Source organism: Dasypus novemcinctus, chromosome 12, assembly GCF_030445035.2.
Source record: "Dasypus novemcinctus isolate mDasNov1 chromosome 12, mDasNov1.1.hap2, whole genome shotgun sequence".
Lineage (NCBI taxonomy): Eukaryota > Metazoa > Chordata > Mammalia > Cingulata > Dasypodidae > Dasypus > Dasypus novemcinctus.
The window spans coordinates 53,782,003-53,806,079 of NC_080684.1; the positions used below are offsets into that span (position 1 = coordinate 53,782,003).

Here is a 24,077-nt window from a genome sequence, read left to right on the forward strand (position 1 = left end):
AGGTTAGTCTAAATCCACAAAAATGGTGGGAGAACAGGGGGAGAAAAGGACGGGCCATTCGAAGCACCAAGACTCACATATATTAAATGTAGTTGATAAACTTAACCTTACAAACGCCGTCAAAACTGGTAGGGTTACTCTTCCTCTCTTACACAAACTTTGAGAGCTTCACATTACCTTTCTGTGGTAGCTTTTCCCATTTGAACTGTTCTACATGCTTATTTTAACTCGATTTCACCTGTATAATTATGCTTGGATTTGGGTTCGGTTTACAGTGACTCTCAGTGTGGGAGTTCAATAGCTTGTATTTCAACATTTTACCTGAGCTGAGTTTGCTCCAAATTACTGGTTTCCTATTTCCGGAGGCTTCCACTAACTGCAGGGCTGGTGTCTTGCAGGCAGCCTCGGTGTGTGGAACACTGCGCGTAGGCACCCGACTCGCCTTCACCTCGGCCCCGGGAACAGGCCCAGAAGCCCCGCCCACGTCCGGGCAAGTCTTCGGGCCTGGGGCCCAGGGGCCGCCCTCGGCCGCGGCGATCACATGACCCGAAGTGTGACGTAGGAGGAAGGAGACGCCATTAGAGGAGGCGGAGAAGGAGTGCTCTTCGCCTTTCTTCTGGTTCTTGACGTGTTGGCTGGGGCCCTTCATTCTCGGACTTTCCTTCCGTCCTTCCAGGCCTCGCCGGGAGGTGGAAGTGGACGCGGCGCCCCGGGTCGGCGGAGCCGGGTGGAGGGGGCTGCGGCGGCCTCTGTTGTGAAGGTGTTGCGGCGGCTGTGGGAAGCTCGGCGCGGCTCTAGGTCTCGGGCGGCCAGGAAGCGACGGGATGGCTGCGGCCGGCGGCGGCGGGGCGGCGGCGGGTCGAGCCTACTCCTTCAAGGTGGTGCTGCTGGGGGAAGGCTGCGTGGGGAAGACGTCCCTGGTGTTGCGCTACTGTGAGAACAAGTTCAACGACAAACACATCACCACTCTGCAGGTGCGGATCCCCAGGGGCGGGCTGCGGCGGCCCCCGAGAGCGGGAGGTGGTGCCTCAGCGGCCCCTGCCCCTTTGGGGTTGGCAGGACTTTTCTACCCTGGGCCTCTGGAGCTGGGCTTGCAAATCTCAGACCTGTCACATCCGCCTTCGGATTGCCTTTCCGAACTCACCCTGGGGCCATGCGGGGTCAGCTTGTAAGCGTGACGACAGGCTGTTGCGAGGGCACTAGAAGCGCCCTCTTAAAATCCCCAACGTTCACCGTGGTGGCTGCGCTCATCGTGGGGAATCCCCATCGGTGGGCTAGTTTTCCTCCTTTGATGCCAGAGCCCTAGTGCCTTTATCCCACAGTCACTGTCAGCCGTTTTTCTTTTTCGGAATTAGGAACTTAGCTGTGGACTTGATTTCACGAAAGTAGGTGATTTATAACTTCAGCGCTTATTGATGACTAAGTGTTTATGCAAGTTCCATTTTGTCCTGTCTTACAGTAATGTTCTGATTGGCAAAACATTCGTCTTTAGAGGGTTTTTGAAATGACCGCTTGCTGGTGCGGGTTACGCAATTTTTTTTGTTGCCTACGTGGGTCTGACTTGTGGGTCACTTAAATTCTGTGAGGACCCACAAGTCATGTAAATAACTTCCTTACAGTTAATCCCCTGCTTTCTTCTGCACTTACCTTATGGTTAGTCCGAAAAGTGTTAATATGTAATCCTTCATTGGGTGTGAAACCAAGATATTTTGGGAGCTGTAATCTACCCCCAAGAAATTAGTTTGCACGTGTTAGAAGGAAAAAAATCCTAATCTGACTGGATCACAGAGACAAAGTCTGGTGGATTTTTGTTCCTGTCTATCCCACCTCCCGTCTTTTAACTAGCGGTGTATCTTCAGCTAGTTTCTTAACCTCTCTATGCCTGAGTTTCTTTCTCTGTTAAAATTGCGATAATAATAGTCTAAATTCATAAGGCTGTTGTCAGAATAAATATTTGTAAAAGCACTTAGAACCTGTCCCAGTGTAAACTCTTTTATTATTATTGCTCCAAATTGCGCAATAGATCTTAATTAGTAATTATGTAGTGTGCAAGAACATGGGCATTATTTAAGAGAATGCACAATCTCCTAATTGTGACAGTTGATATTTGGTCTATTATTAAACTGTGGAAGCCAGAATTGTCAGAGATGCTCAGGTTCTGATTCCATGTTCTATTTTTACTCCTCTGTTTATACTTCTTCTGTATAAAGCATGGTATCTCAAACAGTGAATGTTCAGGACACTACTCTTTTTTCCTTCTTCTTAAATGCTTTTCCAAAAACACTTCTTTTCTTAATAGTGAATTGTCATTGTTGGGTGTGGCTAGTAAGACTCTTGTGTATTGGATTGAGGAAATTTGTAGAATAAATACTTATGATCATTTGGAAGTTTAGAAAATTTAGGCAAAGTAATAACAATAACTAGGATTTAGTGAGTTCTTACTGTGCTAAGTACTTTATTTCTTAAACTAGCCTTTGAGGTGGATCAGCTCCTTTTACAGCTGAGGGAACAGGCTTGGTTAAGTTGAGTAATTTGCTGGTGGTTGCATTGCAGCAAGTCCTGGTACTTTAAGTGGGCCAAGCTTGGATTTGAACCCAGGTCTGACTTTAGATCTTGAGCAATTGTCACACTGCTTCTGGATATTAGTAAACAATCCCTTAGGTTTCCTTTGTCCTACAGGTCTCAAATCAGAGATAAACCGGTATAACTGAGCTCTCAATGTTTTCTTTTAAAGATAATTTAATACTTCAACCTAAAAATTATACCTTTATTACCATTTTCTAAAACATCATTAAAATGAAAAGCAGGATAAAGATTTTTAAGTATCTGAGGGAAAACACTGTCATCTATACAGGAGAGGGTGAAGTTATAGTAGATCTCCAGTATAAGAAAGCCAAGGCAGTCATAATTTTAATAATCATATATGTTATTACAAACAGTATATGGATTATATTACAGAATTGAGGATTTTGTTACATACCAATGAATGGAGTCAACACTGTATCTAAGCTCTTTTTCTTAGATATCAGTTCATCCCATTTTTCCTAATCATCTTTCTCAGAGAAATTTGACTTCATTGTGACCTATAAAAATAGCCTTGTATACTTTTGTTTCCAAATGAAGGGAAGATCTGTTTTTATATCATCCATCAGAAGATATGAGAGGAAGAGTTTTTCTATTTTCTTGTTAACAAAATGACTCATCTTTGTAAAATACCTTGTGTTTTGCACACTACACTCTTGTGCATTAGTATTTCAAAGAATTGTGACAGGAACTTGAGATCGTTTATGGTTCACTGCTTCAGTCTTTTAATATCCCACTTAAGTGATTGTCCACTTTTGTTTGAATATCTTGTAGGTGAGATGAATTGATACATAGACATTCCTCACTATGCCCTGAGGTGCCCATTTCGTTGTCAGACACATCTAATATCCAATAAGTTTTTCCATTAGTAAAACCAAAACCTTTCCTCTTGTAGTTCTGCCCTCTGAATCTTGGTCTCACATGACATCCCTTCTGATAGTTGAAGACAGCTATCATATCCTCTTGAGTCTTGTCTTCTCTTGAGTAAGCAACTATTGTTGCTTTAACTTGGATCTCCTAAGACATTGTTTTAAATCTTTCACTTTTCTGACATCTCTTTTCTAGACACTTGATATATAATTATTGTTCTTTCCTTAAAGTTTGATGCTCTGAACTGTAGAAATGATTCAGGGAGTGGTTTGAACTGAGCAGGAAAGTTCCTGCTGTCACCTCCTCTATTGAGAATCCTTTTCTAATGATGAAGTAGAAAAAATTCTGTGAGCTTTTTGGTTAGCTGTCACATCAGTTAATATTGGGCTTGCTGTCAACGAAACCATCTTTAGTCTTAATTGCTTTTTTTTTTTTAAGGCATTACATCCCTCACATATTCTATTCTCAGGTTTTGTACTTAAGTCTTTTTGTCCCTAGTATTTTGACCCATTAAATTTGGCCATGCTAGATTTGCTCCAACAGATATGCCTGCTAATATCCCTTTAAATCTTAATTCTGTAGTTCAAGAAACATTGATTGAACTCCTGTAGGCCATGTACTGGGTTGAGTCCTGGGCATGCAGGGAACAAGGCATAGTTTCTATTTTCTGGATTTTAATTTTGTTACCTGGAAGTTCGGTTAAGAATGTCTTCAGTGTCATTTCTTTCAATGAAGATGTTGAAAGAACAGGCTGAAGGTCAAGTACAGATCTGTAGCAAGTCTCACTGCAGTCCAAAGATGCATGACCAATGGTGCATTTTTTTCCTTAGGAATGCAGAATCTTAGAATGTGGCTTTTTCAGGCTTTGCATGGGTCACAGTCCATTCCCTCTTTTTTCCCCTTGAGTGAGAAACATTTTAAAAGCGTGCTATGCATATTAATGATGTGGAAGCAGAAAACAGCTTCAGATGGACTTGCAGAGGCCACTATCAAGTGGACACGAATCCTTTAATGAAAATGGTTATTCCATTATAACAAACTCATAATTTTTTTGCCCTAGTCACATCAGTCTTGCCCATAGGGGATATAATGAGATGTTTTGCAGTAGAAAAGCTGTACATTGTTTATGCAGTACTCATATTAGGAGTCCATATGATGTGGTAGAGAAAGTACTTGGACTTGAAGTCATGTAAAACATCTTGCACAGTGCCTGGTATGTTTGATAAATATTTGCTGTTGGATGAATAAATTGTGCTTAATTTGTTTTTTTTTCATCTTTCATCTTAACTATGCCAAGAAAGGTAATGAGATTAATTTGGCATGAATCGTTTAAGAACCCATGCTGTCTCAGAGGGATGAGTACATTTTAAAATTGTTTATAGGTTATATGACTAAAAAAAAATTCCAGTCTAGAGTTTTGTCTGGAATTTATATTTCTAAAATCCCCTTCTTTTCTGAAAAATTTTGACATTAGCCATGTATTAGCCCTGCCACTTTCCCTAGTTCCCCTTAGGTTACTTAGGTTTTGGAGTAATCTTGTACGTTAGCTTTCTGTAAAGTGAAGATCATTTATCTGGCCTGGGAAAGTTGAGCTTATATAGAGTACTTATGCTGTCTTGTGTGATTTCCCTTTCGATTTGAGGTTTCAATAAACTTGACGGAGACAAGAAAGACAATTAGAGTGAAAGAGTTACTGCGTTTTCTTTGACATTTATTAAGGCAATACTACTGAATTTAAGCAATTAAATTGAAGAAACATTTATTACCTGTTATATATCAAACATTGTGCTAGCTGGAAGATATATGTGAAGCTTTTAGTAAAGGCTTACAATTTAATAGGGGCACTGGACTCCTTTAATTTTTTGTTTCGAAACATTACTTGGCAGGGAGGGGCTGTTATTCAAAATTTATCCTATCGTTACCATACTTTAGCCATCAGTTAGCTTTTCAGACTTTAATCTTACATGATTGTGTCATTTTGGTTGTCACTACCTCCTCTTTTTTGTGTGTCCTTAGATTGGTGCTTGTTGCTTCCTTCTATTTAGATGTACCCCTTTTTTTCTTATTTAAAGTGCTTTAAGATTATGTAGTCATATTTAAGTGCTTTGTATCCCTTTTGACAGTTTCCTATATAAAAAGAGAAGCCAACAATTATGTTCCATCTTAGAGTTCTATCTGTGGAATTCTACCATTCTGCCTCCTGAAGTCTAGCATGGATGCCTTTCATTTGATTAGCAAAACAAGATTGACTGGACAGGTAGTATCCTGACAGTTTGGCAAATGAGGAAGTTAAGACTTAGATTAAATTTCTGAAGTCCGCAAATAGTTATGGTGTGCCATTTTTTTCTTTAAGCCAAGAAAAAAATTTTATATTTTATTTTTAAACACCTTAATCTCCCAAGCACAACCCAGCATTCAGGTTCTAGGAGTTAATTTTATTCTTTGCATCTAAGAATCTTCATTTCCTGGTTTGAAGATTAATATTTTGAATGCCTGGAATACCTTTTAAATAGCTCTGGAAGCCCATCAATGTTGATTGAGCCAATTCATTGCAATATCTTTTAAAAATGTAATAGGTAAAGTCTTTGGCGCCTTCCTCCCCCCAGTATTTTACTAGCTAGTTGTACATACGGGCTGTAGAAGGTTGGGTGATTTTTTTTTTTAAGAAGAGTTTTTCTGAATTGTGGCTGTGAATTCTTAATATATTAGTATTACATATCTGACTGCCATTTTTTTGCTTTGTGATTTGAGCTACTTCTTAGAAATGACTTTGACTCTTCTTTTGAAAAGCTTTGTTTAGACTCTAAACTGATTATAATACCTCTTTTTTTAGAAATTAAGGACAAGAAATGTAGAATTACTTAAGCACCAACTTGGTTTTCTGATAATTTTTATTGCCTTGCTACAGAGAATAATTTTATAAATTATCTAATCCCTTCATACCTTACATTTAGAAGTGGTAATAGATACTTTTAAAATACTTAAACCTGCAGTAGGGTTAGCAAATCTAGCAAACATATTTTGTTTGATTACTCACACACATACACACACCCCAGTCCATATTAGAAAAAGACAGGAAAGTATTTGTCCATAATTCAGTAACAGTATTGTTTTCAACAAGTTCCTTATAGTTATAAGATTCTGTGTTAGTTTGCTTTGCCATTAGTAAGTATAGCAAGTCACCCTATTAACAAAGAACCTTTAAAAAAATCAGTTAAACAAGTTATGAAAAGCCTTTTCTTTGGCAAATACTTTTGTTCCTATTATATTTCTCTTGTAATCCTTTTTTTTCCGAACAATTAAAATTTTTTTATTGTTATTTTTTAGTTATCAACTGTAATTTTGGATCAGATATTAGGTAAATAAGCATGGGTACTCATGATAGCCTGAGCCAATAAGTTAGTTGATTTTTTAAAAATCTTTTTTTTAATTGTCTTTTTTTAAAAGATAAATAGATTTCACAAAACATTGTATTAAAAAACATAAGAGGTTCCCATATACCTCCTCCTTCCTCCCATATCAACAACATCCCCTTTCATCAGTGAGGCACATTCATAAGTTGGATTTGGTGAATACACCCTGGAGCATTGCCACACAGCATGGACCATAGTTTACATTGTAGTTCACACTCCCCCCCCCCCCCCCCATCCAGTGGGTTATGGCAGGATAAACAGCCTTTTGCATCTGTCCCTGCAGTATTGTTCAGGATAACTCAAGTCCCGAAAAAGCTTCATATCACACCTCTTCCTCCCTCTCCCAACCCTCAGCAACTCCGGTAGCCACCATCTCCATATCAACGATACAATTTTTTCCACTGCTAGAGTCACAACAGTTCCATAGTAGAATACCAGCAAGTCTACTCCAATCCATATTATATTCCTCCATCTTGTGGACCCTGGAATGGAGATGTCCACTCCACCTCTAAATTGAGAGGGGACTTAGATCCCACATGGCTGTTGGATGTGATTCTCCTGCGGTTTTTTTTTTTAATACCTCCTGTAATTTGGAAGATGCAATCATTAGGATTAGAAGAGATAGTGGTGCCATTTCTCAGGATTTGTAGGTATTGGGTAGAAAATATACCATTACCTATCCTTGTCACTTTGTACCTTACCTGAGAATATTTTGGGAGGTGACTTGGTGTCCAGGAACACTTGGTGTCCAAGGGGAGGAGTGTCAGGTTAGGGAATGTGTAAATTGTTTGCTTGGTGCAGTGAGAAGAGCACTGTGGGTTCAGACAAGCTTCCACCCACTGTAGCACCAGGCTGAAGTGTATGACCTTGGTTCTTTTTAAGTTTCAGGTTTACAACTATAAAATGGAGCAAATTGCCCATTTCACAGGGTTATTGTAAAGTTTAAGTGAGAAAGCCCCAACCACACTAGTTGGCTTATAATATGTACTGTTTTTTTCTTCCTATTTTCCTAGAACACTTTGAAGTGATATCAATTCAATTGATATAAAAATGCCAATTTCCTCTTCCCTTTCTAGAACGAGGGATTCTTCACTGGGATGTTGCCAGGGATTTTTAAAAAATTATAAATCAATTTTATTTAAACTTATTCATAAACCATAAAATCCATAAAGTATACAATCAATGACATTGGGTGTAATCATAGAGTTGTGTGTGCATCACTTCAATCAACATTAGAACATTTTCCTTATTCCGAAAAAAATAACAAAAACCCCTACCCCTTAGTAGTCACCTCTCAATCTCTCTGTCCTTCTTGTGTCATACATAACTGCTAGTCTGTTTCCATCTCTATAATTTATTTGTATTTACATTCTGTATACATGGACTCAAACAATATGTAGTACTTTTTGTCTAGTTTCTTTTTACTTAGCCTTTTTTTTCTTTTTCTTTTATTGACAGAAGGTTACTTATGTTACGTATACTACTGTCCATAGTTTGCTTTGGTTGTATTTTTACCCAAATATCACCCTAATATTAACATTTTGAAACATTTACATACATTTGTTCTGTTTCAGAGAAAAACACTCACTTACTATTAACCATACTCATTTTTTCACAAGAGGGTTCACTATGCTATACAGTTCCCATGTTCATTTTTTTTAGCTTTCCTTTCTAGTGATTTACACAGCCTTAGACTTTCCCTTTTAGCCACTATCATACACATATATTAGCACTGCTAATTACAAACACTCTGATTTGTTTTCAACATGTTTCTGTTCATTTCCAAACATTTCCGAACAACCTTTTTACCAATTCTGCTCACATTGAACCTCAGCTTTCCATTCTCTAACCTTCTTCTATCTTCTGGTGACTTATATTCTAGCTGTTAACTCCATGAGTTTGCTCCTTATACTCAGTTCGTAATAGCAGAATCATATAATATTTGTCCTTTTGTGTCTGGTTTGCTTCATTCAACATAATGTCGTTCAGGTTTATCCTTGTTTTCATGTGCTTCGTGACTTATTCTTAGAGCTGAATAATATTCCATTGTGTGTATATACTACAATTTGTTTATCCATTCATCAGTTGATGGACACCTATGTTGTTTCCATTTTTTGGTTGCCAGGGATTTTTAAATGCTTTGAAAGTATGTGGATATTGTTTTTGGTATATACATGTGCAGTTTTCTTGGAAGTAGTTTTGTTCATAGTTTTCATTAGATTCTCAAAAAAGTTCATCATTACCCTGTCTCCACTACCATGTAACAGAATTAAGAACACTGCCTCAGAATAAATATTATAACTACACATGGTATCTAAGAGGTCTGGCCTTATGTCTCATAGGGGTGATTAAAAAAGAAAAGGGGGAAGCAGACTTGGCCCAGTAGTTAGGGCGTCTGTCTTCCACATGGGAGGTCCGTGGTTCAAACCCCGGGCCTCCTTGACCCGTGTGGAGCTGGCCCATGCGCAGTGCTGATGCGCGCAAGGAGTGCTGTGCCATGCAGGGGTGTCTGCCGCGTAGGGGAACCCCATGCGCAAGGAGTGCACCCCGTAAGGAGAGCCGCCCAGCGTGAAAGAAAGTGCAGCCTGCCCAGGAACGGCGCTGCACACACGGAGAGCTGACACAGCAAGATGACACAACAAAAAAAGAAACAGATTCCCGTGTCGCTTACAACAACAGAAGCAGACAAAAAGGAAGACGCAGCAAATAGACACAGAGAACAGACAACCGTGGGGGCGGGGAGGGGAGAGAAATAAATTTAAAAAATAAAGAAAAAGAAAAAAAGACAAGGTAATTTCAGCCTTTTGACTGTTTGGCATTAAAGGCAGAGCAGAGTGTGGAGAGAGACCAAATGTTTTTATATTATGACATAAAATGAGGCTGGTGGTGATAGAAGCCCAGAGAAAATATGAAAACTAAACAAAGCTTGTAGGTGTATTGGGAGTATGGAATGACAAATAAGGAAGAAGACTCAGTGATAGAATTTCTAAGATTCTAAACCTTAGTGACATGGAGAATGTGATCAAAATACTAGAGTCAAAGTGGAAAGCCAGTTTTGAAGGGAAGATCAGTTCAGTTTTAAATATGTTTGGAAGAAGAGAGGCATTTAAGTTAACCTATGTTTAATATTTGGGTGGAATTCTGTATAGCATTGTTATTGAAACCATGAAAATACTGGAGGTCAAATAAATTATACAGCTAGTAAATGGCAAAGCTGAGATTCAAGTCCAGATGTGTCTACTCCAAAATTCTTATTCTTAGCCCCTATACTGTAATGAATGGGAGAAATCCTTTATTCACCTAAATTGTCATAACATTTATTTGGTCTTCTTGTTTTCCAAATTTTTCCTTTGGCTGTTCAGTTTACTTTTTTACCCTTTCTTTGTTTCATTTAATAAAATCTCCTTGAAGGCAGACATTGTTGGATTTGATCCTAACTCTCGCCATTTTTATCTGTCTCTGAACTCTTCAATCACTAAATCCAGTAGCTTTTTCTTAGTTCTCATTTTTAGTGTAGCCATAGCAAAAAGCCCTTCCTGAAGTCATTTCCTTTGTGTTTCAGTAGTAATCCACCATCCTAGCTTTTCACTGTCTTAACTTCTCTATACTTTCTTCTAACAGATACTCCTAAATGTGACTATCTCAACATAGCTCTGAATTTGGCTCTCTTTTCCTTTTTTAAACATGTCAACTGACTCTTTGGAATCTGACAGTATTTCCTCTTTAATAGCTCTTGTTCTGTTCCCTCTAGTCTGTCTTTCAGGCTCTTTTGTTTTTCTATCCATCTGTAGTAGCATTCTGCCTGTCCTTTCAGGTCCAACCTCCCTTCCTATCCCAGAGTCATTTTACTAAAATAGAAATCTTCTATTTCCCCACTGCTTAAAACCCTTAATGATTCTACATTGCCAACAGTACTGTTTCTTGATGGTTATTCTTTAGTGTGCAATAGGTATTTCTCCTGGGAAAAAGATATTCTGTGATCAAATGAGTTGGAAAATACAGAGATGAAAATAATTAGCCAGGCTTCCTTTTGACAGACCCTCAACAGAACCTTAATGTGGTAATGTGAATTTACAAGGGTGATACTGAGCAATAGGCAATGTTTCCCAAATATATCTCACTGTTGTACACTTCTTTAAAAAAAACATGTCTGGTGTCTTGAAACAGGTTTCATTAAGACCCACAAGGTAAAGTCTACACTTCTGGTCATAGAATTCTAGGATCTTTTTTATTCAGCCTTTGCCTGTGTTTGTGGTCTCATCTCTGGCACTGACCGTAGCAACTTGGAGTTCCCCGTAGGGTGGGAGAACATCTGTTTCAGGTTTCAGTGGCTTCGGCGTTCTGTCAGGAAAACCCCTACTACTCCTAAAGGGGAGATTTTCACCTTTAACTCATTCAGGCAGGCTTTGCACTTCCTTTCTTAGCACTCTCCTCATACTTGGCAAGACTCTTCATTTTAACAGTTACCACATGATATTATAATTCTCTTTACATATTTTTAAAAGATTTATTTTATTTATTTATTGCTTCCCCACCCCCATTGTTTGCATTCATTGTCTTCTCCTCTCTGTTTGTTGTGTGCTCATCTTCATTTTATTTATTTTTTTAGGAGGCACTGGGAACTGAACCTGGGACCTCCTGTGTAGTAGGCAGGTGCCCAACTGCCTGAGCCACATCTGCTTCCCTCTTTACATTTTTTTTTAAGATTTTTTTATTTCTCTCCCTTTCGCCTACCCCCCCCCCCCAGTTGTCTGCCTTCTGTGTCCATTCGCTGCATGTTCTTCTGTGACCACTTCTGTCCTTATCAGCGGCACCAGGAATCTGTGTTTCTTTTTGTTGTGTCATCTTGCTGTGTCAACTCTCCGTGTGTGTGGCGCCATTCTTGGGCAGTTGGCACTTTCTTTCGCGCTGGGCGGCTCTCCTTACAGGGCGCACTCCTTGTGCGTGAGGCTTCCCTACGCGGGGGACACCCCTGCGTGGCAGGGCACTCCTTGCATGCATTCACACCGCTCCACACGGGTTAAGGAGGCCCGGGGTTTGAACCTTGGACCTCCCATGTGGGGCGGATGCCCTATCCACTGGGCCAAGTCTTTTTCCCCCTCTTTACATTTTTAGTTCTCTAATAGACACTAAGCTTCTTAAAGGCTGGAGCCTCTTCCTTTCATTTCTGTGGATTAAAACCTAGGACAATTATTAAATATGTATTAGATATTTGAATTATAAAATGATTGCAGAAACATTTTGAATACAATTGGTATTCATTCAGTTAAGTAAATCACCAGTAAATATTTTTTGTTTCTTATCTTAGAAATTTCTTAGAATTTTCCTTTCTGTAATGAGTAGATGAGGTAACATGAAATTAAATAAATGCTCTAAGAAAAATTTTGGTTTTTATATATAGGAAGAAAATGAAGAAGAAGCACTTGAGATTTTCATGAAGTGTGTTCATTGAACAAAATATCCTTTTCTTAGATAATATAAATAATATTGTCAGTGAAAATAATGTTTGGACATTAGTGAAAACTCAACAATTGCTTTTTCTCCCAGACGAATTAAATTTCACATTGAGATGATTTATTTATATATAGTTGTCAAGATAAAAAACACTTTATATGAAACATCTTTTAATGGTATCTTTCTCTTTCTTAGGCATCTTTCTTAACAAAGAAGTTAAATATTGGTGGGAAAAGAGTGAACCTTGCTATATGGGTAAGTTAACCTTTTCCACTGTAGGAGTGGAGGTCTCTGCCTCTTCTTGGTACTCTAATAACTAATAGGTTCAGGGAATAGGGATTTGAATTTTCGGATTTTTTAGTTAACATAAGTCAAAACTTTTTATTTTTTGATTAAAAAAGGCATTTCTAAAATCTGATTAAGCATTATATCTTGAATACAGTTTAACACTGAATATTGCTATCATAACTTTTCAGCAGGGGAAGGGTCAACTCATAGGACCTTCCACTTCAGAGAGAGGACAGGGTGGGTGACCAGCCTGCCTGGCCTTTTTTCCCATTGTCTCCACGTTCCAGCCATCCCAAGAAGTGGGTTGTGGAGAGTAGGGCAAGGATAATGCAATAGGGTACCTGTTGTCAGATAGTCTCTGAGGCATCTCTCTTTCCTTATCTCCTCTCTCTGCAGGGAACCTAAGTTAGGGCAGTGTGTATTCCATGGGCAACTGGTTTATAATGCTGTGTTGGCTAGTCTTACCCTCTGGCAATTCAACTGGTTTTTAGTGGAGAAGGAAGGGTGGAAGGGAAGAAGTGACATTTGTGCCACAGTTGAGTATTAATATCAACTATAATTTGACTTTTTAAAAAGTTTTTGTATTTCTTTTGTTTCTTTTAACAGTGTTTTGGAGTTATCTGTGATTCGATGCCACACTTTCCAGCTAATCACAAGTTCATAGTAGTTGCAATATTAGGTGCATTTTTTTCTTCTGATCTAATATATGTTTGTTGTTTTATTTAGGATACAGCAGGTCAAGAGAGATTCCATGCATTGGGTCCAATTTACTACAGAGATTCAAATGGAGCTATTTTAGTTTATGACATAACAGATGAAGATTCTTTTCAAAAGGTATTGTTTACTTATGTGTAGAGGACTTAATCAGAAGAACACTGATTTTTCAAGTTTCTGTTAACATGCTTTTTTCACTAAAGTGAATAATCTTGGTTTTAAAGGTAAAGTTATAGTTAATGCATAAGTGGTGTCTACCCATATTTTTTTAATGGTGTATTTTTTTCATATTAGAGTTATTAATCGTTTATTAGGAAAGGGAAATAATCATATTTAGAAGTAAAGCTTCAGAAAAACAGGGTTTTTTTTCTCCCTTAGAGAAAACTCATTTATTTGATTCAGTTTACACTGGGCATCTGAAAACTTGATGTGGCTGCATGGGCTCCTTTATTTTTAAGATGAAAATAGGAGAACTGAATCAAATTTAAGCTCTTTCTCATTAAATATTCTGGAGGCTATGGTATACATTTAAAAAGCATAGGCTAGAATATATTAGAGAGAAGGAAACAGAATGGTATCTATGTATGGAGGGGAAGCATAGATTGTGAGGTGATAACTTTTGTTTGGTTGGTTTTGTTTTTTACTACTGGAATAATGAAAATGCTTAAAAATGATTTTAAGGATCATAAGGATTTTGGATTTACTAAAGACAGTTCCTCTGCATTTTTGTAGAGCATAGGAGTGTGGAAATGTTATATTTGTACCATAGAGCCAGATGTACAGTAAGTGTTTACCACTTATCTAATGTGGTTTTTGTAATTTATGGATGTGTGTTTTGTTTTAGGAAGGTGTGTGATTTCTTTCTGATTTGATTACATGAAGATTAAATTCCATTATGAAAAATGAAAGATGTTCATGTTTGTTCTTTATCTTGGAATTTTATTGTACTTAGTGTTTTAAAAATCATTAGTTTGAAAGATCAGTTTACTTAATCACAGTTTACTCCTAACCATGCCTGCTGTCTTGTTTGGTCCTTAGTGGGAATCAGTTTGTTAATGGAGATATCAGATACCAGCAGTTCTCAGCCAGTGGGTGATTTTATCCCCCAGTGGACATTTGGCATTGTCTGGAGACATTTTTGGTTGTCTCAGCTGGAAGAGTACTACTGGTATCTACTGACTAGAGGCCAGGGCTGCTGCTAAGCATCATACCTTGCACAGAATTCATTCCCCAAAACAAGGAATTAATTGAGCCAAAGTATCAGTAGTGCCACAGTTGAGAAATCCTGTTGTACACTAAATGATGAAAATTTCTATTGTCAGTCTTTTGTGATGCTCACACATAAGGCACAGAAACTCCTATATCATCCATTTAGGATTCAAACACTGTTTTTAAGTCCATGTGTTCCTGAATCTAAAGTGACTATAGGGAAGTGGATGTGGTTCAATTAATTGAGCTCCTGCCTACCACATAGGAAGTCCCTGGGTCTGTTCCCAGTGCCTCCTAAAGAAGATGGAGCTGGTGTGACAGACAGGCATGGCAAGCTGATGCAACAAGGTGATGTAACAAGAGAGACACAAGAAAGAAGAACATAATGAGAGATAGTACAAAGTCTGGAACAGAGGTGGCTCAAGCGATTAAGCACTTTCCTCCCACATGGAAGTTCCTAGGCTCAGTTCCCAGTGCCTCCTAAAGAAACAAGGAAGACAAACAGACACAGCAATTGCAAAACAGTGAGGGGAGCGGGGAGAAATAAATATTAAAAAAAAAAGTGACTATACAAGCATCTTTTTATTAGAGGCTGGTGTCGACTTGCTTTTGCTCTGGCAAAGGCTTTGCTTGGATTTATAGAAGATTAACGAAGACTTGTCATTAGAAGTGTTTCTGTATATTTCCATATGGAGATAGAAATCTTTCATTGTGTGTGTGTGTGTGTGTGTGTGTGTGGTTTGCAATATAATCTGGCAATAAAGAATTATTACTAGTAATAACTAAATATTCAGGCTATTAGGCAAAAGTCTGGGGTATTTTGACAATTTTAAGGTTTTGGATATTGTAATGGTAAATGTAACAAGATTTGTCTTAATACTTGCTCTTTTGCGTACACAGGTGAAGAACTGGGTCAAAGAATTACGGAAAATGTTGGGAAACGAAATCTGTTTATGTATAGTTGGTAAGCATTATTTTTTTAAAAGACACATCATTTGTTTTCTTAATATTTTACTAAAGAAAGGAGGAAGAGTGACATTTAATATTTAATATTTTATCTTGGCATACAAATATCAAGTCCCTGCTTTTAGTTCTTTTGGAGATCTGCTTCTTGACAGAATTGCTAGGTCATATGGTAATTCTGTTTTAATTAAAAAAAAAATTTTTTTTAACCAGAAGTTGGAGATTTACAGGAAAACCATGCAGAAAATAGAGAGTTCCCATACACCCCCACTATTAGCACATTGCATTAATGTGGTACCTTTGTTAAAATTGCTGTAAGAATATTATTAAAATTGTGTTATTAATTATCCATAGTTTACATTAGGGTTCCCTGTGTTATAGAGTCCTGTTTTTTTGGTTTTGTTTTTATTTTACTCTATTTTGAAGAAGCTTTAGATTATATAAGTGTTACATCAAAAATATAAGGGATTCCCATATACCTCACCTCCTCTCCTTCGCACACTTTTCTCCATTAACAGCATCTTTCATTAGTGTAGTACATTTGTTACAATTAATGAACATGTATTGAAGCATTTCTCCTAACCATGGTCTTTAGTTTACATTATAGTTTACACTTTGCAGTATAACAATTTTATAGGTTTTGACATAGTTATTTTTTTAAATAATTTTTTTCTAGTAACATATATACAACCTAAAATGTCCACTTTAACCACATTCCAATATACAATTCAGTGGTGTCATTCATATTTACAGTGTTGTGCTACCTTCACCATCATCCATTACCAAAACCTTTCCATCACTACAAACAAATGCTACACCAATTAAGCACTAACTCCCCATTCGCTTCCCCACCCAGGCCCCTGATATCTTTTATTCTAGTTTCTGGCTATGAATTTGCTTATTCTAATTATATTATATCAGTAAAGTTATTCAATATTTGTCCTTTTATGTCTGGTTTATTTTACTCAACAAGATGTTTTCAGGTTTTATCCATATCGTTGCATGAATTAGAACTTCATTTTACCACCAGATAATACTCTATTGTATATATGTGCCACATTTGTTTACCTATTCATCTCTATAGACGCTTGGGTTTCCTCCTTCTTTTTGGCAATTGTGAATAACACCAGTATGAACATCATTGTTCTAGACACTGCTTTCAATTCTTTGAGGGTATGTACACCTACAAGTGGGATTGCTGGCTCATATTGTAATTAAATACTTAACTTTCTGAAGAAACCACCAAACTGGTTTCCACAAAGACTGCACCATTTTACATTCCCACTAACAATAAAAGTGTTCCTATTTCACCACATCCTCTCTAACACTTGATATCTTCTGTTTTTTTTAATAGTAGTCTTTCTAGTAGATGTAAAATGGTATATTATTGTGGTTTTGATTTGCATTTCCCTAATGAATAATGGTGTTGAGCATCTTTTCATGTGCTTATTGGCCATTTGTATATCTTCTTTGGAAAATGTCTACTTAAATCTTTTCCCCATTTTTAATTGGTTGTCTTTTTGTTGATGAGTTGTAGGATCTCTTTATATATTCTAGATATTAAACCCTTATCAGAGAAGTGGTTTCCAAATATCTTCTCCCATTAAGTAAGGCATCTTTTATTTTCATGATTAAGTGCTTTAATGAAGAAAAGTTTTTAATTTTGATGAGGTCCATTTGTTTTTTTCTTTTGTTGCTTGTGCTTAGGGTATAAAATCTAAGAAATCATTGTCTTAACATAAGATCCTGAAGATGTTTCCCTATGTTTTCATCTAGGAGTTTTATAGTTTTGGTTCTTATATTTAGGTCTTTGATCCATTTGAGTTAATTTTTGTCTATGGTGCATGGTAGGTCTTTGATCCATTTTGAGTTAATTTTTGTATATGGTGTGAAATAGGGGTCTACCTTCATTTGTTTGCATGTGGACATCCAGGTTTCCCAGCATCATTTGTTGAACAGACCATTCTTTCCCCCATTAAGTGAACTTGACACCCTTGTCAAAAATCAGTTGGCCATGAATGTGAGGATTGATTTCTGAACTCTCAGCTTGATTCCTTGGTCTTTATGTCAGTTTGTGCAAATACCATGTTGTTTTGACTAATGTGGCTTTGTAATAATTTTCAAGGTCAGGAAGTGTGAATCCTCCCCCTTTTTTCTTCTTTTTCAATATGGCTTTGATTATTCAGGTCCCCTTACCCTTCCATATAAATTAGATGATCAGCTTTTCCATTTCTGCAGAGAACGTTTTTGGAGTTTTGATTGGGATTACATTGAATCTATTAATGACTTTGGGTAGAACTGACATCTTAACAGTATTTGGTCTTCCAGTCTATAAACAGAATTTCCTTCCATTTATTTAGGTCTTTGATTTCTTTTAGCAGTGCTTTCTAGTTTCTAGTTCCTTTACCTCCTTGGTTTTTTTTTTGGTTCTGTGATCTCTTTATTTTTTTGTTTTAAGTGTTAACATTAAAAAAAATAAGAGGTTCCCATATACCCCCCACTACCCCTCACCCCATTCCTCCCACATCAGCAACCTCTTCCTTTACTTCCTTTGTTGAATATATTCCTAGATATTTTATTCTTTTATTGATAAATGGAATTTTTTTCTTGATTTCCCCTTCAGATTGCTCATTATTAGTACATAGAAATACTCTTCATTTTTGAATGTTGATCTTATACCCACCATTTTGCTTAGTTCATTTTTTAGCTCTTGTAGATATGTTTTGGATTTTTCAGGATTTTCTATATATAAGAAGATGTCATCTGAAATTAGGGAAAGTTTTACCCTTCCTTTCCAAGTTAGATACCTTTTTTTAATTTTTCCTATTTAATTGCTCTGGCTAGAACTTCCAGCACAACGTTGAATAACACTGGTGACAGTGAGTATCCTTGTCTTGATCCTGATCTTAGAGGAAGAGCTTTCAGTCCTTCATCATTGAGTGAGATGTTAGCAAGTTTCCTCCTATTCCTAGTTTTCTAAGTATCAAGAAGTGGTGCTTTTCTGCAACAGTTGAATCCCGCCCCCCCTTCATTCTGCTAATGTGGTGCTGTGATGTTTTATATTATTATATTTTCTTATATTGAATCACCCTTGCATGCTAGGAATAAATCCCACTTGATCTTGGATATTTCTTTTAATGTGCTTTTGAATTCAATTTGCTAGTAGTTTGTTGAGGATATTTGTATCTATATTAATAAGGAATATTGGTCTGTATTTTTCTTCTGGCTTTTTAAATCTGTATCGAATATTAGGGTGATGTTGTCCTCATTGAATGCGTTAGGCAGTGTTCCGATCTGTTCTGTTATTTTGGAGATTTTCAGCAGAATTGGTGTTAATTTTGTTAGGAATATTTGGTAAAATTCACCAGTTATATGGTCTTGGGCTTTTCTTTGTTGAAAGGTTTTAAATTATTGATTCACTCTCTGTACTTGTGATTAGTCTGTTGAGATCTTCTGTTTCTTTTTGAGTCAATGTAGATATTTTTGTGTTTCTAGGAATTTGTTTCTTCTAGGCTATATAATTTGTTGGCATGGAATTCATAGTATCCTCTTTTCTTTTTTTTAAATTTCTGTACGGTCAGTAGTAATGCCTCCACTTCATTTCTGATTTTAGTTTTTATCCTTTTTTTTTCTTTGTTATTCTCGCTAAAGCATTGTGTATTTTCTTGACCTTTTCAAAGAACCGAACTTTTGGTTTCATTGAGTCTTTCATTGTTTTTTTAATTTTTGTTTTTCTTTGTCATTTATTTCCACTCTAATCTTTGTTCTTTCCTTGCTTCTGCTTGCTTTAGGTTTTAGTTTGCTCTCTTATAGTTCTTCAGTTTTGAGGTTTGATCTCTGATTTGAAGTCTTTCTTCTTTTTTAATGTAAGCTTTTAGAGCTATAAATGTCCCTCTCAGCACTGCTCTTATTGCATCTCATAAGTTTTGGTATGTTGTGTTTTTGTTTTTATTTGCCTCAATATATTTCCCAATTTCCCTTGTAATTTCTTCTTTAACCCATTGCTTGAATAAGAGTGTGTTTTATTAATTTCCACATATTTGTGAGTTCTTCAGTTCTTCCTGTTATTGATTTTTAGCTTCATTTGCTTGTGGTTGGAGGAGATACATTGTATGATTTCAGTATATTTTAATTTATTGATACTTGTTTATGACCTAACATATGATCTGTCCTGGATAATGATCTGTGTGTACTAGAAAAGATAATGTATTATTCTGCTTTTGGGTGATGTGTTCTATGGATTTTAAATCACATAACAATAAATTATTGCTTTTTGTTTTGATCATTCACTGTGATGAATATGGCTGATATTAATAACTGCTCTTCATTGAGCATATACTATATGCTGGGCCTTTTACACTTGTTGTATCTTATTTTAATATCAACCCTGCAAGGTTTGTTAGCTACAGCTTTACAGAGTGAGACTAAAAGAGGTTAAGTAACTTGCCCAAAATCTCATAGTTGTGAATGAAGTAAGCCAGACTTAACAAGTTTTGTCAGAGTTAAAAGCCTGTTGAAAGCTTCCTTCTACTGTGTCTCGGCAAAATATCATTCTCTTTATACTGTTAAGTCATCTGCCCTTATCCATGGGTGCATTCTTTTCATGTTTTTAATTCAAATATCTATTTTTTTAAATTATTTTTCTCCCTTTCCCCCCATTGTCTGCTCTCTGTGTCCATTCACTGTGTGTTCTTCTACGTCCGCTTGCATTGTCAGATGGCACCAGGAAACTGCATCTCTTTTTTGTTGCATCATCTTGCTACGTCACCTCTCTGTGTGTGTGGTGCCACTCCTGGGCAGGCTGTGCTTTTTTCACACGGGGCGGCTCTCCTTATGGGGTGCACTCCTTGCGCGTGGGCCACCCCTGTGCTGGGGTGCCCCTGCGTGGTGTGGCACTCCTTGTGCACGGCAGCCCTGCGTGTGGGCTGGCTCACCAGACGAGTCAGGAGGCCCTGGGTATCGAGCCTTTGACCCTCCATATGGTAGGTGGACACTCTATCAGTTGAGCCACTCCACTTCCCAAAACATCTATGATTTATAGAAGGTGAAGTTTTTGTTCTTCTTGGCAGAAGGCTCTCTTCCCCATCCCATAACCTCAACCTATTTGGTTTTTTATAGTACTGTATAGTACTGTACTTTCAAGTAGGTCCGTCCTTTGGTGGTTGTCGTTGTTTTCAGGTGTTTAAAACCTATCAGAAATTTCCTTATGTAGCTGTACAATACTATTGAATAGTTTTGAAACATTTTTAATGGAGCCTCAATCGCCATTAAATGCCTTGCTTTTAAATGAATATGGAGTTAAAAAGTTTTTGAGATTTGGAAAAAAATGTCAGTTACTAATAAGTTTTTTGTGGTTTAGTTTGTGCTAGCAATCTATTATGAACACTGGATTGTACAAAGATGTAATCATAATCATTTAGTAGATGGATTAAAAATTTTAAATTTAGAATAACTTATTAATGGAGCTATTTTAATAAACTGGTGAGTTGTTAAAATAGCTAAATTTAAAACATTATTAAATAAACTTGTGTCTGAAATATTCCCCTAAATATTTATTTGAGGCAGTAAACTGATTATCTACTTTCGCTGTCATTATTCTTTTTAGGTGATTCTGGTGGAATTTGGAAAAAGAGGAATTACAGATCTTTAAAAAAAAAGTCATAGGGTTTTAATTGGAACAGAAATCTTCTTGCTATCTACTGGCCTGTTTTATCTTTTTTTTTTTTTTTTGAGGTACCAGGATCGGGGGTTTGAACTGAGTTGTTTTTTTTTTTCATTTGTTTGCTTGTTCTTTTTGTTTTCAGGAGGTATTGGGAACCTGACCTTGCATGTGGGAGGCAGGTGCTCAACTTTTCGAGCCACATCCGCTCCCTATCATGCGTCTTTTAAAGTTGCAATATCTTGTGACTTGGTTTGCTCAAGCCATTGGCCACTAGGTGGTGCTTTTTGCATTTTTCATAGCATAAAACAACTTATTTTCCTCTCTTAACTGTCAGATCCATTGGCTATAAATATTTAGCAAATTAAAAATCTTATTGACAAAGTATAATGTAGGAAATAAAAACATGGAACATGCTGAGATAAACAAATAGCTGTCTACTGAAGATCAGTTCATTACTGAATTTGTTGGTACTCACTGAGTTTTAGTATAGCCCACTTTCTTCCCTCATATCCTGAGGCTATACTTTTCAATTAGTTCTGCAGCTGCCAGCAGTTAGCAGCTGAAATTTTTGAGACCTTCAATTTATAGAATCTCTGGGTATGTGCATCTCAATTCTCGATACTGCTTCTTTCATTGGATGTTTACAAACAGAACAGTTCCCCTCCCCCCCCACCCACCATGGTGGTGGAGTACTTAATCATGCATTTTAATTCTTATGTTAATCAGCCAGGAAACCAAAATAATCTTGAGATCCAAGACTAACCTATTTTAGTAATAAGTAAGATACTCTTCTTCAACTATTGACTCTAACTATTGATTGGAACTAAGGAAAAGTTTTAAAGTAACATTTGACCATTTACACATGCTCAAGAATCATAGATTGGGAGCAGATGTGATTCAAGCAGTTGAGTGCCCACTTCCCATGTTGGAGGTCCAAGGTTTGGTTCCCAGTGCCTCGTAAAGAAAACAGACAAACAACAAGCAGACATCCAGCCAAAACCCTCCCATACACACACAAAACAAGTGGACAACGAGAAAAACAAATGAGCAGGGAGTAGATGTGGCTTAAGCAGTTGAGTGCCCACCCCCCACATGGGAGGTCCCGGGTTCATTTCCCAGTGCCGCCTAAAGAAAAAAAAAATGAGGAGACAATAAGTGGAAAACAATGAGCAAACAGATGAGGGAGCCATCTTGGCAGGGAGGGGAATAAAGTTTCTTAAAAAAAAAAAAAATAGGTTTATTCCTCGGTTCCCTAGGGAAATCAGAGAATAGTGCCTGCTTTTTGGAAAAGTTTTTTCTCTGACACAAGTTGCAACTTCAGGGGGGATATGCATTAAATCATTTGAGGGAGGATGAGACATTCATCTTGACAACCATGATCAACCCTCATATCATAGGGGTTAACTTACGGTTTCAGGACATTTAGAAGTTGAATGAGGATTTGTATTCATTTCCTGTGTGATCAAAATGGCAGTTGTATGTTGTGACTTGGCTTAATTTTGTTATAAAAATTAAAATTTAAAATTTTATTACAAAAATGAAAATTTAAAATGGGTATTTTTTTCAAATTAGGTAATAAAATAGACTTGGAAAAGGAGAGACATGTTTCCATTCAAGAAGCAGAATCGTAAGTGTTATGCTCCCCCCAATCACTCCCTAGTAGAAGTTGAGATCTTCCTCTTTTTACAGTAAGCTTTACCATTTAGATATTTTTCAAACCATTATGTAGAATGAGCTATCAGACTCAGTGAAGCTTGTTTACATCAGTAATTTCTGGAATTCTGACAAATTTAAAGACATTCTGCTCTCACTTCTCTTTTTGGTTTCAGTTAAAAATATGAGTGATAGTAAACTATGATGATCAAATAGGCTCAAAAACTTTTAAAGTATTTTTACTCCAATTAGTAAGAACTTCACATCTTGTTAGATTTGTATTCTTACATAAAATTAGCTGCAGATATTAAGCAGCTGTATAATCTTAATTTCATTAAACTTGGGATAATTAGTGATCAGTCACTAAAATTGCTAGTATAAAAATTCAGATAGTCTTGACAAAAAATTTTATGTCATTCACTAATGTCACTTTTTTTTTAGGTATGCAGAATCTGTAGGGGCAAAACATTACCATACTTCAGCCAAACAGAACAAAGGAATTGAGGAACTCTTTCTTGACCTTTGTAAAAGTAAGTAAATTCAGATCTAGTATGTTTAGAATTGCTCTTTTTAAAATAGCAGCAGTACTTTCTAAAGTCGTTTTTCCAATCTCTGTTAATGATCACATTGATCAATTTTTACTTAGTATCAATATCTGTTTATCTATAATTACTTATTTTTAAAAATTTAAATTAACTCACTTTTTAAAGCAGGGGTTCTTAACAAGGGGTCTGTGAGGTTGAATTGAAATTTAAAAAATCGTTCTTTTGGGGAGGTGTTGGTGCGTGTGTGATGTAGTTATTAAATAATACACAGGGAAAGAGGACTTGGCCCAATGGATAGGGCATCTGCCTACCACATGGGAGGTCCACGGTTCAAACCCAGGGTCTCCATGAGCTGGCCCATGCACAGTGCTGATATGCGCAAGGAGTGCTGTGCCATGCAAGGGTGTACCCTGCGTAGGGAGCCCCACACACAAGGAGTGCGCCCCATAAGGAGAGCCGCCCAGCGTGAAAGAAAGTTCAGCCTGCCCAGGAGTGGTCCCACACATGCGGAGAGCTGATGCAGCAAGAATGGACACAGTTTCCTGGTGCCGTTGACAACAATACAACAATGGAAGCGGACACAGAAGAACACACGGTGAATGCACACAGAGAGCAGACAGGTGGGGCGGGGGGGGGGGAGGGGAGAGAAATAAATAAAAAATAAATCTTTAAAAAATAATAATAATACACAGTATACTGCGGCTAAGTAAGGGGTCTGTGGCT

General features: G+C 37.2%; 1 protein-coding gene across 1 annotated transcript in view; it reads left to right on the top strand.

The window, feature by feature from the left end:
* The first annotated feature begins 413 nt into the window (after window positions 1-413).
* The window catches only part of RAB21 (RAB21, member RAS oncogene family), a 29,931-nt gene continuing 6,267 nt past the window's right edge, over window positions 414-24,077 (top strand). Inside the window, exons 1-6 of the mRNA XM_004462019.4 lie at window positions 414-974; window positions 12,516-12,575; window positions 13,335-13,442; window positions 15,432-15,495; window positions 22,729-22,783; window positions 23,251-23,339. Coding sequence (XP_004462076.1) covers window positions 825-974; window positions 12,516-12,575; window positions 13,335-13,442; window positions 15,432-15,495; window positions 22,729-22,783; window positions 23,251-23,339 — 526 coding nt within the window. The 5' untranslated portion in view covers window positions 414-824. The remainder of the gene's footprint in view (window positions 975-12,515; window positions 12,576-13,334; window positions 13,443-15,431; window positions 15,496-22,728; window positions 22,784-23,250; window positions 23,340-24,077) is intronic.